Genomic DNA, 12983 nt, shown 5'->3' on the forward strand with positions numbered 1-12983 from the left:
GTAGCTGATGGAAAAACCGTGTATAAATAAAGTTATCCTATCCTATCCTATCCTATTTTTTAATGCCCCCCCCCCCCTTTAAGCCATGCATAAAAATGGTGGCCCACCCCCTATTTGCACCAGCTCCCCCCCCCCCCTCCCGATAAGTAATGACCAGTCTGACCAGTCCCTAGGGGCTTGTGGTACAGTGGTCACTAGCCGCTGCACTGTTTTAGGCAAAGAAATTTCAACCATAATTTAGATATGGCAACCTTGAAGTATCTACGAGATTCATTTTGGATTGACCGGTAAGACTAGTTGCAATTTCAGCCCCACCCCCACCCCCGTACCACTCCCGTGCCCCCACTCCCCTTTACTCCCTACCGTGCTTGCGACTTTAAAGGAGCGTGACGGAAAGGTGTTACAACCCAACGGACAACAATCAAATAGGGCACGCAATTATATACTCTCCGTTTCCACAGCCTAAAATTTGTTTCTTTTGTTCTTGGGAAATGGCTCGAAAGAATTTCTTTAAACTTTGTGGATTTCTCTTGGTTCCGCTGTGTTTAGCAGTGTTTCCCATCAAGATAACCGCGTGCCTATTTTCGGCCGTACTCGTTCTCTTCGCCACCATTGCGATTGTTGCAAGCCTCCACCTTTTCAGTATGTGCAAGTCGGAATCTCACACCTTTCGAAGTCTCCTTCAGAATTATCTAGTCATCATATCGATGTGGATTTTCGGATGGCGGGCGAGAAAGCGCCTTGAGAGTGAATCAAAAGACTGCAGCAAAGTACAAGAAAACTTGCTGATGGAGATGTTGAACAACAACAAGAATACTGTTTATGGTCGAGAGTACAATTTTGAAAGCTTCAAGAACAGTAAAGACTTCATGGCGGCTCACCCACTGACGACTAAATTACACTACAAGGGCTATACTGGTAAGTGTGATACGTGACAAAAGGAAAACCCTAACCCTAACCCTTAGCGTAGCCCTCCATATAGTCACCCTTACCTTGCCATGAATTTTATGCCCAAAAGAATGTCATCGCTGAGTTTCTAGATCTTCGGCTTGTGCAAGTAATGTTTGTGCTTATTGCACAACTGGGAATCGGTTGAAGGGTTGGATTGATGGGAGACGGGTTATCGTGCACCATTCAGCCCCATCAGTCGTTTATATATTGTGTGGTTCCAGAAAATATCCCCCCCCCCCTACACCCTAACTGAAATTCATTGGAAATTCAAAGAGTGTTGGGGGGGGGGGGGGGGCTGGGGTATTCCCTTCCTCATCAAGAGGCTTGTGGGGAGGAGAAGTATGGTGCTAAATTGCAATTCCTAGTGACATACGGTAAATCACATACTTAGATAATTATCTTTTCAATGAGTGTAAAATTATATCAGACTATCTCGTGAAAGGGGTCATTGTGGCTGATTATTTTCGTTCATTGATTCATTGATTCATTCATTCATTCATTCATTCATTTGTTCGTTCGTTCGTTCGTTCGTTCGTTCGTTCGTTCGTTCGTTCGTTCGTTCGTTCATTCATTCATTCATTTTATCAGACTCTTGTCAGGTTTCCTATGATTCAAAACTTTGGGGAGACGTGATGCCATTTTCCTTCCCTTTGAATCACTTAATTTTCCTGCTTGGCAATATTGTAATGGCATATTTGTGAAATGTGAGTGTATCTCCTTTTGTTTTTTTTAAGAGAGAATTGCTAAGGGTGAAGATGCAGCGTTAACAAAGGAAAAGACAAGTAAATTAGCCATAACATCAGGAACTACAGGCCCCAGTTGTATGATCCCTCGTGTGCCAAGTCAAGATTATCCAAACTTTCTGGCCATCTCGGCCTTGTATCACAAAATGTATGAAGTATACCCAGAGGTGCGTATAAATATATATACGTATAATTGTGGCACTGCCCAAATATGGTCATGTGGTGCACACTGTCTATAATTTGTATATATTTTTTATTCTCATTATTTTGCATGACGTACCCACAAGTTGCAGATTGAGCTTAAATTTTTAATGGTGCTGAAATAAATGCTGTCTATTTGTCTGTCTGTCAGTTTCATGTAAACCACTGATTCTAAGGGGTAATTACATGAAGATACCACCCCAACTCAACCTCTGCTATTAAATAAGGACTACTTACCTACTTACTTACTTACTTACTCACTTACTTACTTGTACGTACGTACGTACTTACTTACTTACTTACTTACTTACTTACTTAAAAAGCTGTACGTGTTTTCCTGATTTGTACTATCTTTTGAGGAAGTCTGGATTTGCTAAATGGCAACACCCACTGTTGATTAAGGGAAGTTTGCTTTCAAGCCCCAATATAAAACATGCATAATTATTCTCATTAATATCACAGTAATCTCGAAATATTTCTTATGGTGTTTTTTGAGGGTCCCCAATAGGTTTTTCAGGATCTGGGATTTGGCTTTTTTAAAGGTCGGGATTCAGGATTTTAGGGGAAAAGAGTGATGATATTCGGGATTAGAATTATGGACGGGACCTGGGATTTTACGATTTTACGAAGAGGGACGCGGGAAATGTTACTATAAAGAAACTAGATCCGGGAAGTCCGGTGTCGAAAATGTAAAATTTATGAAAATCTACTTGTCACTGTCTTGGACAAGAAAATTAAATTACGGGTACTGTTTCTTTACAGATAAAATTTATTTGTGCTCCCTGAGACCTTGCATTTAACTTGAACTGACAAGCCTAAACAATTGCCACAGAGTGGGCGTACACAACAGCATAAAGGGACTAATTCAAACAGCTCCAAATGATAAGGACCTAAGAAAACCTCCATTCGGTAAATTTGAGTTAAGTTTCCTTCATGATCAAAATCAAAAGGTTTTAACAGAGAGATCTCACCACATTTTGATCGAAAACGAAGAAACGTACTCAGAAAAGCACTTAATCCAGAAGTCAAAGGTACATTAAACAGCCAGTGGGAGTCGTGTTTGGCCCATCCCCTTTTCAAATATTTGTGGCAGTCTCACGTTGTGGTGCGTGAGTAGCAATGCTCTTCAGAGTTTGATGACAGCAAAGTTTTCCAAGGATCAACGTGATTTGAAAGGCAGCCCTCACCATTCAATTGTGAGAAAAAAGGGAAAGAGAACAAGCTCTAAAAAGGAATTGCTAAGGACTTATTGACTGACACGATTTGTGGATCGAAAACTTTAAAAACGTCTTAAATGAACGATGTCGTAGTTATGATGGAAAGAAATAGAAGAAATAATCTTACAGCTAATATTTCTTGCATGACCAAAGACCAGTACATTAAAGATCAGTACTCAGATTTGCAGTAGGAATTATATCCAACTGAAAATGCCTTTTTTCGTCGAGGTAAGGTGCATGACAAAAACTCTGAGCTGAACGGGATTGGGATTGAGCTAAAAGAGCAGTCGGGATTACGGTGTGAGGGCAAATTTTTGTCCAGGATTGAAGAACCCTATTGGGGACCCTCTTTTTTGGAGAACTTGTTAAGATCAGTACATTTTATCTTTATTCTCCCATGATCATGACCTCTGTGTATGTTTAATCAATTATCAGGTATAATAAATTGTGAGACGAAATTAGATACAGGTGACTTTTAGGGCTTCTTTCCATTTCTCCGCATTTCTAAACTCACTTCCATTTAATATCCAAGTTAAAGTAAACATTCCGAAGTTAAAATGAAATGTTTTTTTCTCCTCAATTGTTGCAGACCTTTAACCTACAGCGAACTTTGTCCTTTTATCGGCAAAAGAAAGAGGAAATCACCGAAGGTGGAATTCGTAAATGCCCTATTTCCAGTAATCCCCCAAAGGGAGTCCAGCTATCGATTTTTTCAACTCCAGGTCCTGGCTTTTACATCATGGACAGTCATGCTTCATCATATGTTCATTTAGTGTTTGGGTTAAAAGATCGCAACATTGGTGTTTTATTTACACTCCTGGCTCAGGTCATGTATAGGGTATTCCTCACCCTAGAAGATAACTGGAAACAGCTGGTGAATAATATTGAAGAAGGAAGACTAGATCCTGATTTAGAGTTGGATGCGGAGACGAGAAGGTTAAATAATAAATATGTGTAAATATTAGATGTCTCTATATAGAACTTTATCACACGGCGGCCATGTTGAGTCTCAGGAGAAAAAAAGCTTTCTTTTTGCATGGCAAGCCTCGCACTGAATTTGTGTCTGGCTGAGGCTTGCCATGGGAAAACAAAGCTAAGCTTTTTATTCCCCGAGACTCAACATGGCTGCCTAGTGATAATGGTCGATTATCAGCTCCCACACAACTTAAACATGGCACTATTGGGTTGCACTTTATCATAATACATTTTTGAAAATTATTAAGTGCAAGGACACTTTTTGCTACAGACTGACTAATATTTTGACCATTCATATCATTATGCCTGACTTTTTAAGTGTTTAAATGTTTTGAATATGAATATATGAAACATATATATAAATATAATATTTTGCACTTCGGATGAAAGATTAAATAGAAGAAAGATCCTTGCAGTTAGTATGCAATTTAACTTAGCAGTTGCAAAAGCAAAGCCTGATAAAATACAGGCTTGAACGGGATTCGTCAACCCATGACTTCTTGCAATAGGTCACGGTTTGAATTCAGTTCAAGCCTGAGTTTTTTTCAGGCTTTCGTTTTGCAACTGCTTAAGTTGTATACTAATTGTCAGGAATTTTTCTTCTATTTAATGTTTTTTTTTTTATTTCTAACATGGTAAAAAGGTGGGCCAATGGGGGGCTTACAATACTAATAATAGAGTTTTTACAGTAAAATTAATATATATTATAGAACCTTTTCGTAGTGCATTGAATAGCAACTGACTTGTAACCCTCTCATAGTGTGCACTTCCAGAAAAAATCCATACCCACCCCATGGAAGGTCATCAGAGATTCCTAGGAGGAGGGGGGTCTTAAAAGGTAAAACTTTTAGAAGCAAAGTATGAAGCTAAACTTTTTTCTTGGGGGGTGGATGGGGAGGGGTGCAAAACAAAAACCTTCTATGGGGGGAGTATGGGCAGGCTAACTTTAATAGAGTTTTTACAGTAACCTTACTACATTGATAGGCAGCTGAGTTACTTTCTCATAATCCATTCTGTAAATGTTACATGTGTCTATAGCGAATTCACCACAACTCCAAAACATATAAGACATTTAATTTATATAACCTGATTTCTGGAAGATGAGAATTTTTTTTTTTTCACATGCATAAAATTGTAAATAATTGTGTGACTCAGATATGGATGAACCAGTGAAATGTACAAGAAAGAGAGATCAAAATCTCACTGAATGCTGTAACAGGCTGTAAATGGAACATCCAAAATGTAAACAAGATTTAACAAACAACTTTATATATACATTTCTCACAAAGATGAGAAAGCTGCACTTGCAGTTCAGTAATTTTGAAAATGCTCTTGTACAATATTTTATAACTTAATAATTACCATGAATGCTATGACATCCTTGACAAACCCTTGAGACTGGTTGAAAAAACCTGTTCAACCAGTTTCAAGAAATAATTTTGGATGTGTTTTTTTTGGGAGAATCCCAGATATACGGATTTGTGATCTCACATCATTCCGATCATATGGCATCAAAGGAACTGACGAATCCACTCTGGGAGTGGATTTGTCATTTCCTTTGATGCACCATGATCCGAATGATCTGAGATAACAAATCCGTTTTTGGATTCTCCCAAAAAAATGTACCCTATGACATCATGGTTTGTAAAATGTCTAAACCTGGATAGAAATTAAAGTTTTTCATATACAAATAATTTATCAGACCTACTGGTTTGTTACTTAATGGTTCTAAAATTTAATATTATCTTAACATTACATATTAATTTTTTTTCCAAGTACTGATATGATCATTCTCACTTATTCACCAGACTTAACATATTACTCATGTTGTTTCCAATATTTACAATTGCAATATTATTTATCATTGCAGTGAGCTGAATAATTATCTTAAACCAGACAAGAAGCGAGCTGAAGAATTAAGAAAAGAATTCCAGGCGGGATTTGATGGAATAGCTCCAAGAATCTGGCCAAATTTGCGCATTATACTCAGTGTAGCTACAGGTACATTGACCATGGCTATAGTTCTGCAGCAGCCGAGTTCTGCATCAACCCTCCTATATGTTCCCCCCCCCCCCCCCCCTTAATCAATCCCATCCTCTGCAATCTCCAGATTGATCTAGCAACCCAACACAATTTTATCTTTGCTGACATCATTGCCTCTGAAAGAATAGATGACACAAAAATTATGCTAAGAGCAAATGGACGTTTATCATAAACTAAAAGAGAATATTGTCACGTTCGGTAGTCTGATCGAGGGTCAAATTCATTAGTGTGATCTGTTGAATACTCTTGGAAAAATTAGCATCCAAAAGCTGTGTTATTTACAAAGAAATATGCATGGCTGCAGAGTGGCAACTCTTGCCACCCAGTCATATGGTTTTTGTAAGATCTTAAAGTTCATTTCCCAAAAACTATTTAATGTGTCATTGCTCAAATTTCTGGCAAGTACTAAGTTTACAAAGCCCTTTCAATTTAGAAGTCAGGTCGGGTGTATTTGTTTGTTGCTATGTTAGTTAGTATAGATTTTTTTTTTTTTTTTTTATGCCAATGTTTGCTATGAGGCTCGATCAACATGCAACAAAGGCTTGCAGCCTAAATTCTCTCCTCTGATAATAAAGTATTCAATATTAATGTCCACATGTACTTTATGTCACATTAACAAAGTTATTATTATTATTATTATTATTATTATTATTATAATTATTGTTGTTGTTGTTGTTGTTGTTGTTGTTATTATTATTATTATTATTATTTATGTGGGGATGGAATTGGAAAAGCTTAAAAGAGGAAAGAAATTAAATTTGTTATGTCTTTTCCCTTCTTTTTCTCTAAAGGTTCTCAGGAACTGTATGCACAGAAACTGCGGGCAAAATACACGGGTCATGTGCCCATGTATTCTGCTATTTACTCAAGTTCGGAGACGATACTTGGTGTAAATTTGTGGCCAAAAGAGGATCCTGTGTATCTCCCCATGTTGTCTGCTGCATTTTTTGAGTTTATTCCTTATGACCATTGTCAGAAGGAACAGCCTCAGGTAAGCTACCAGTTACATGTAAGGGTCTGTTTATTCTGGGGAAGGAGGGTCAGTGCCAAAGGGTATAGTTTTTTAGCCATTTTGGTCTGAAAATGGGTTTAGATTTTAAGCATTTTAGTCTGAATTAGGGCAAAGCTGGTCTGGAATTGGGTACTGTTTCACATGTAAAATGGGGTTATATTAGAAGCAGCCTCAGGTGGGCATACCAGCACTTGTTAAATGCAGAGATACTAACTCTCCTGGATATTCATCTTGGAGTCTTTGGGATGTAGAATGAATCTCCTGGCTTCAGTTGTTCAAAGAGCAGCTAACTTTATCCAGCGGTTAAGTCGCTATCCAGCAGATAAAATGTATTGATTTGAGTACATTTTATCCGCTGGATAGTGATTTATCCACTGGATAGAGTTATCCCCGCTTTGAACAACCGGGGCCTGGTCTCCGGTATGGGTCACCAAATCTCCTGAATTAATCTTTTGATTCATTCACAGCAAACAACTAAGATTTTCAAGCCCAAACTTTCCGAAAACCCACAAAACTGCGGTTTACCAAATTCATGTTGCGGATCCTTGAGCAGTGTGCATTTTTGTGCAGGACTCTGATCACACTATCTGTTAAATGTGTTTACACAGAAACCAAAGGAAATGGATGTATGTTACAGAAAACTTTTTTTTTACCGGTTCAGACATATTTTTGTTTTTTTTTGTTTTGTTTTGTTTTTTTTTTGGGGGGGGGGGGGTAAGGGGGTGGGAGTGGCGCAAGAAGAGGTCTCTAGTTTCAAATCTCCACAGAGGTTGTCACCCGGTGGGGGGAGGGGGTGGGGGTACTCTAAAACTTTGTGGGAGGGAGCGTGCTGTTATTGGCTTCTTAGTACAATGTAATATTTATATGTGAACCAACAGTTTGCTAAAAAAATGACTTGACTAACAGCATCTTTGATCCTGTCATTTACCTTTATAGACGCGTCTAGCGGAAGACCTGGAAGTGAACTGTCTTTACGAGATAGTCGTGACCACACCAGGAGGTCTGTATCGATACAGAATGGATGATATAGTGAAAGTTGCGCGCTTTCACAACAAAACTCCCATCTTGGAATTTCAACACCGTAGAGGCCAGTTGTTTAATCGTTGCCATATGACGGAGAAAATGATGTACAGAGCACTAACCACGTGTGTACAAAGCTTTGACGGTAAAGTTCAACTGGAGGATTACACATGCGCAGATAGCGTATTGTTCGACACCTTGCCGGAGAGTTCTGCGCGGGTCAAGAAGTCTGGGGGTAGTTTTAACGTGATATTTGCTGAACTGAGTGGTATTTTGACCGCAGAAGAATTCTGTTTGTTGGAACAAAAGGTAAAATGTTCAAACCTGCTTATATTCCGCATACAATGTGGCTAATGTTCAATTGTTGACAGTTTCTGCAAAGCTCGCTTACTTTTAACCGACATGGATGCGAAACTTTATTTTGCAAAATATTTTTTTGAGAAGGGGCTTGCTTATTTTATTTTTTTTTCTCAGGGGTTAGTTTAAGGGGATTTGATATCTTGAACACAGGGCACAGAGGAGTCAAATTTGATGTAAATTCCGGCTAAATTCATCGGGAAATTGCGGCGCAAATCGAGTTGGTTGATTTTTACAAGTCTCTAGTTTCACCGTAAGTTCACCTTAAGCTACGATAATGCGGCTTGTGGCTTCTAGTTGGAGATAATCTTTCAACGACGATTTTTCGTGTTATTATGAAACGAAGTTTGGTATTTTTTCAACTTGCAGATTAATGAAGCCCTTGGCAACGAGAACACCTCCTACAGGAGACATCAAAGCTCGGGCGAGGAATTACCCACTCGGTTGTATCGAGTCAAAAAGGGGACATTTAACAAACTGGGGGATTATCTGATAGAAGCCAACCCTTCGACGTCACCAATACAGTTTGAAACCCCGCGGTTCATAACAAAAAAGGAAGCGGGAGACCTGCTACTTGCAAACCTACATCCGCAGCACGTGCCGAGCACGTGACCACCAGGGACGCTGAATGGATTGCCATCGTCTGATGTATTTTTAACTTTTATTATCGAAACTTTAAAACAGCAACAACTATTACATGCGATGATTGTTGCGCACGACACTGAACTACAAACGATTGCAAAATATTGACAGAAAACATGTAGTGATGCACTCTCATATACGTCATCGTGTCTTGTATGAAATTTATGTTATTTTTTTTGAAACAAGAACCCGGATAATTGAATGGTGCATTTATAGAGTTTTGATTGGCTGAGCGGCCACGAGATATCTGCCATGCGTATTTTTATTAAAGAATTAATAGGAAGGAGGATTAGGCGAAGGTCATGGCAATGCGTCAGGGCGAGCGGAAGGTCGCTAGTTCGGCGTAAACGGAAATCTGTAACGGGCTTATAGCTTAGTTCAACCTTAACTTGCGTAACTCAGAAAATTGTCACGAATATCTACTTGACCTGCTTGGCAGGTGACCTTAATTTCTTTTTTTTTTTTTTTTTTTTTTTTTTTTCAGAAAATGTCACATACAAGTATCATTACTACTCTGACTTCATGCCTCTAATTACGAGGTCTCTCGAAGATTCATATCTATCTGCTGGCATTTGATCTCCAAATTCCATGGTTAAACTAAGGGCAGAAACGATTAGAGCACACAAGTTGAGTGGTTTTAACTGTTCCGCTGAACATTAAATAGAATAAAATAAATGGGAATTCCAGTGGCTTCCTTCCTGTTTCCAGATCGGCTTGGGAGATGGGCATGTTGGTTTTTGTGGAGGGAGGAAAACCGGAGTACCCGGAGAAAAACGCTCGGAGCAAAGGACGAGAACCCGGGCCGCATTGGTGGAAGACGAGTGCTCTCGCCACTGCGTCATCCCAACTCCCTACATTATTGAAAACCAGGAATCAGTGCGAGTACCGCACTGATTCTCTCTGACCAATGTCGCTGTTCAAACCAAGAGTTTTTCTCTTGTATGGCAGAGAAATTATTAAATCACATCTGAAGAATGAGGAAACAGAAAGGTTCAGCATCTAAACGAAAATAGCACTTGGTGTAGTAAAATTTCAATCCAATCGATGGCACCCAAATACAAATGTTGTGCTCCCGCGCTTACGGGAAAAGGTTCAAGGTTTTCTTGGCAAACTGACAATATTTCGGTTTTTTCCTCGTCTGCGGGCACCTAAACTGTTTTCATCTGTGAGTGAAATCCATCTCAATGATAACCATCGACTTACCCTGGTCCCACAGTGACAGGCTTTCATCATTCTCCTCAAACAGTGTTGAGCGGTGAAGGGAACAAACTGCAATGACGCTCAATTCTTTTTGAGGAGAAATAGGAAAGAAAAAAACCGTCTTTGGCGCAAGTCGTTGGTCATGGGCACGGATAAGTCGATGATCGTGATTGACGTGGAATTCACTCACAGATGAAAACAGTTTAGGCGCCCGTTGCTCAGGCGGAAAAAGAGACAAACTCCTGTGTCAGTCAGTTTCAAAACCTGTCCGCCGTACTGAGCACAGGAGTGCATTTGTCGCTCAAGACTAATTTCTCTGAGAGAAACGCTTTTTACTTTCTCCAAATCAAATTTTGCTCCTGTCTTTCGCTAGGGTATGTGCTCGCAAATAGGAGTATGTTTTAAGTTGAAAATGTTTTCACAACAATGTTTTCTCGTTTGTAGTGCCCTTCAATGGCATTGTAAGAGCTATAGTACCGGTAATGACCTATGATAAAGGAGACGCTCCAGACTTTCTAAATTTAATTGTCACAGCTCTAACGGCATACAGTCGACTCCTGATCCTCGAACCTTCAAGGGAAATTGAAAAACGCTCGAGTTATCGGGAGTTCGAGTTATCGAGGGTAAAATTATAGAGAAGATGATCTGAAGGGAAAGGAAAGTTGGTTCGAGTTAGCGCGAGGTTCGAGTTAGCGAGGGTTCGAGTTATCGGGAGTCGACCGTAGTTTATTTTCTCATTGACCTTATCTAATTTCTAGACATTTAATCTTGTTTGATCCGATTAAAAGCTGTTTTAGGGTACTAAACAAAGTTTTTGTTTTGTAAGTGTTTTCGCCCTTTACTTGATTAACGATACCGGAGTTCTGTTTTCACATTCCAATGTTCAATAGTACCACTCGGGTACTCCATTATTTTGTCTGTAAGCGGCGGACAGTTACCGCGAAATGTTTTGTGCAGTTTTGGGATTCTTTTGACTTGGACGAGCGCCAGTTCTCGTGAAAGGGAGTGCGCAAATTCACTCTTAAAGGCGTTTATCTCAAAAAAGTCGGAAAGGATTTAATTTCTTTCCATGAGCCTTACCAATGGCCGTGAATTGTTACGCACGCGTTTTTGCAGTGCCTTGCAATATTCTAGTTTTAAATTTTAGGATAACACAGTTTTTAAGGAGTAATTAGAATGAATCGAACACCACTGGAACGGAGAAGCCGGAAAAGCATATTTACACGCGCTGTAGAATTGAAGAGGACCTTCTTAACGGCAGCACTAGTACAGCCCATGCATTCAAGCATCCATCTGGGGTATATATTCAGCAACTCCCACTTGCCTACAGACTCGGAAATAAACTTCAGCATGGTGTTTTGACGTCTCTCAAGCCTCTTGCATTAAATTGTTCGATTTTCCTGTAGAGAGAAGTCCATAGCAAATTGTCTAGTTTCTGCGCATCGATGGAACGAGCACAGCTTTTAGCCAATCAGCGTTTGCGTTTTATGGAAAGCGTTCTTTATTGCATGTCTATGCTGCGAGAGCACTGAGGTCTACGCCATTTCCGAATGTTCTTTCATTCCGGGGTCAAAACAAGATCCGCGAAATGCGTCTGCTGTCGTAACCTAGCATGTTTATGATAATCCAAAAACAATATTTCTTTAAAAAAATGTGTGTGTATATATAATCAGGGTAACAAGTCAAATAGGAGCAAACGACGTATTGTAGTATGAATTGGAAGAAGCTTATCGCAGTGCTCAAGTGTTGTTAGTATGTGGGCTTATCACAAGACTTCCTATTTACGGCGAGGAAGTATTTATGTTAAAACTCTGAGTGACCACACGCAGCTGGTTATTTTGTTTGTGCCCTGTGGTTTTATATGTTCCAATTCATGTGACTGAACCAATACAAATATTCTGATGATTCATCCATCCCCCGTCAAATACTTAATATAAATACCAACTTATATACCTCAGTGAAAAGGCGATACTTTGCACTCGTCTGTAGACAACATCTCCGAGAAGGCAACAATTTTCGTAGACAAAACATACAGAAAAACTGTGAGCCTCAAGGAACAGACACTGACCAAAGACAAATGACGGTTTTGCCCTATCTGCTGTAACAGCAAAACACATTCTTGAAATTTTAATGAAGAATGTCTGGGTCTTTGATGGCATTGAAGAGACTCGAGCCTTGAAACCTGGCACATGTCATTTGGAGGAATGCTGCATCCTCGCAGTTTTAGCTGTGGGTTTTTGCTTCACGAGACAATTTTGATCAATTGCAGGATAAAAGTTGCATTGAGGCAGAGCCAACTCTTGTTCAGCTTTGAACAAAAAAATCTGTCCACGCGGAAATCGGTTGACCTTCCGTCGACTGACAGAACTGAATTTAGATAGAAAAATTTTAAACTTGGGTGAAAATGTCATTACCGGACGTGCAGCTGTGCAAGTCCCTCCTTCATTTCACACCCCTGAGGGCTTGAGACTGTTAAGTCGTAACAAGTTGTTGACTCAAGCGTCCTCTAAAAAATATGTCTCAAAAAATTATAATATTACCACAGCAATAGAAAACATCAAGTTCCAATTTGTTTAAAAATGGGTTATTCTGAAAACAAAGCCAATTTTATCGAAAAAAGCC

At 39.4% G+C, this 12983-nt stretch overlaps 1 protein-coding gene across 1 annotated transcript; it reads left to right on the plus strand.

The window, feature by feature from the left end:
- Window positions 1–406: 406 nt before the first annotated feature.
- On the plus strand, window positions 407–9847 carry LOC146474131 (uncharacterized). The gene is made up of 7 exons (XM_085117399.1): window positions 407–918; window positions 1686–1861; window positions 3702–4048; window positions 5958–6088; window positions 6922–7121; window positions 8079–8471; window positions 8889–9847. The coding sequence occupies exons 1-7, from the start codon at window positions 492–494 to the stop codon at window positions 9129–9131; spliced, it is 1917 nt and encodes a 638-aa protein (XP_084973525.1). The 5' UTR covers window positions 407–491; the 3' UTR covers window positions 9132–9847.
- The last annotated feature ends 3136 nt before the right edge of the window (window positions 9848–12983 follow it).

This window comes from Pavona decussata, unplaced genomic scaffold (genome assembly GCF_977016875.1).
Source record: "Pavona decussata unplaced genomic scaffold, jaPavDecu1.1 SCAFFOLD_91, whole genome shotgun sequence".
NCBI lineage: Eukaryota > Metazoa > Cnidaria > Anthozoa > Scleractinia > Agariciidae > Pavona > Pavona decussata.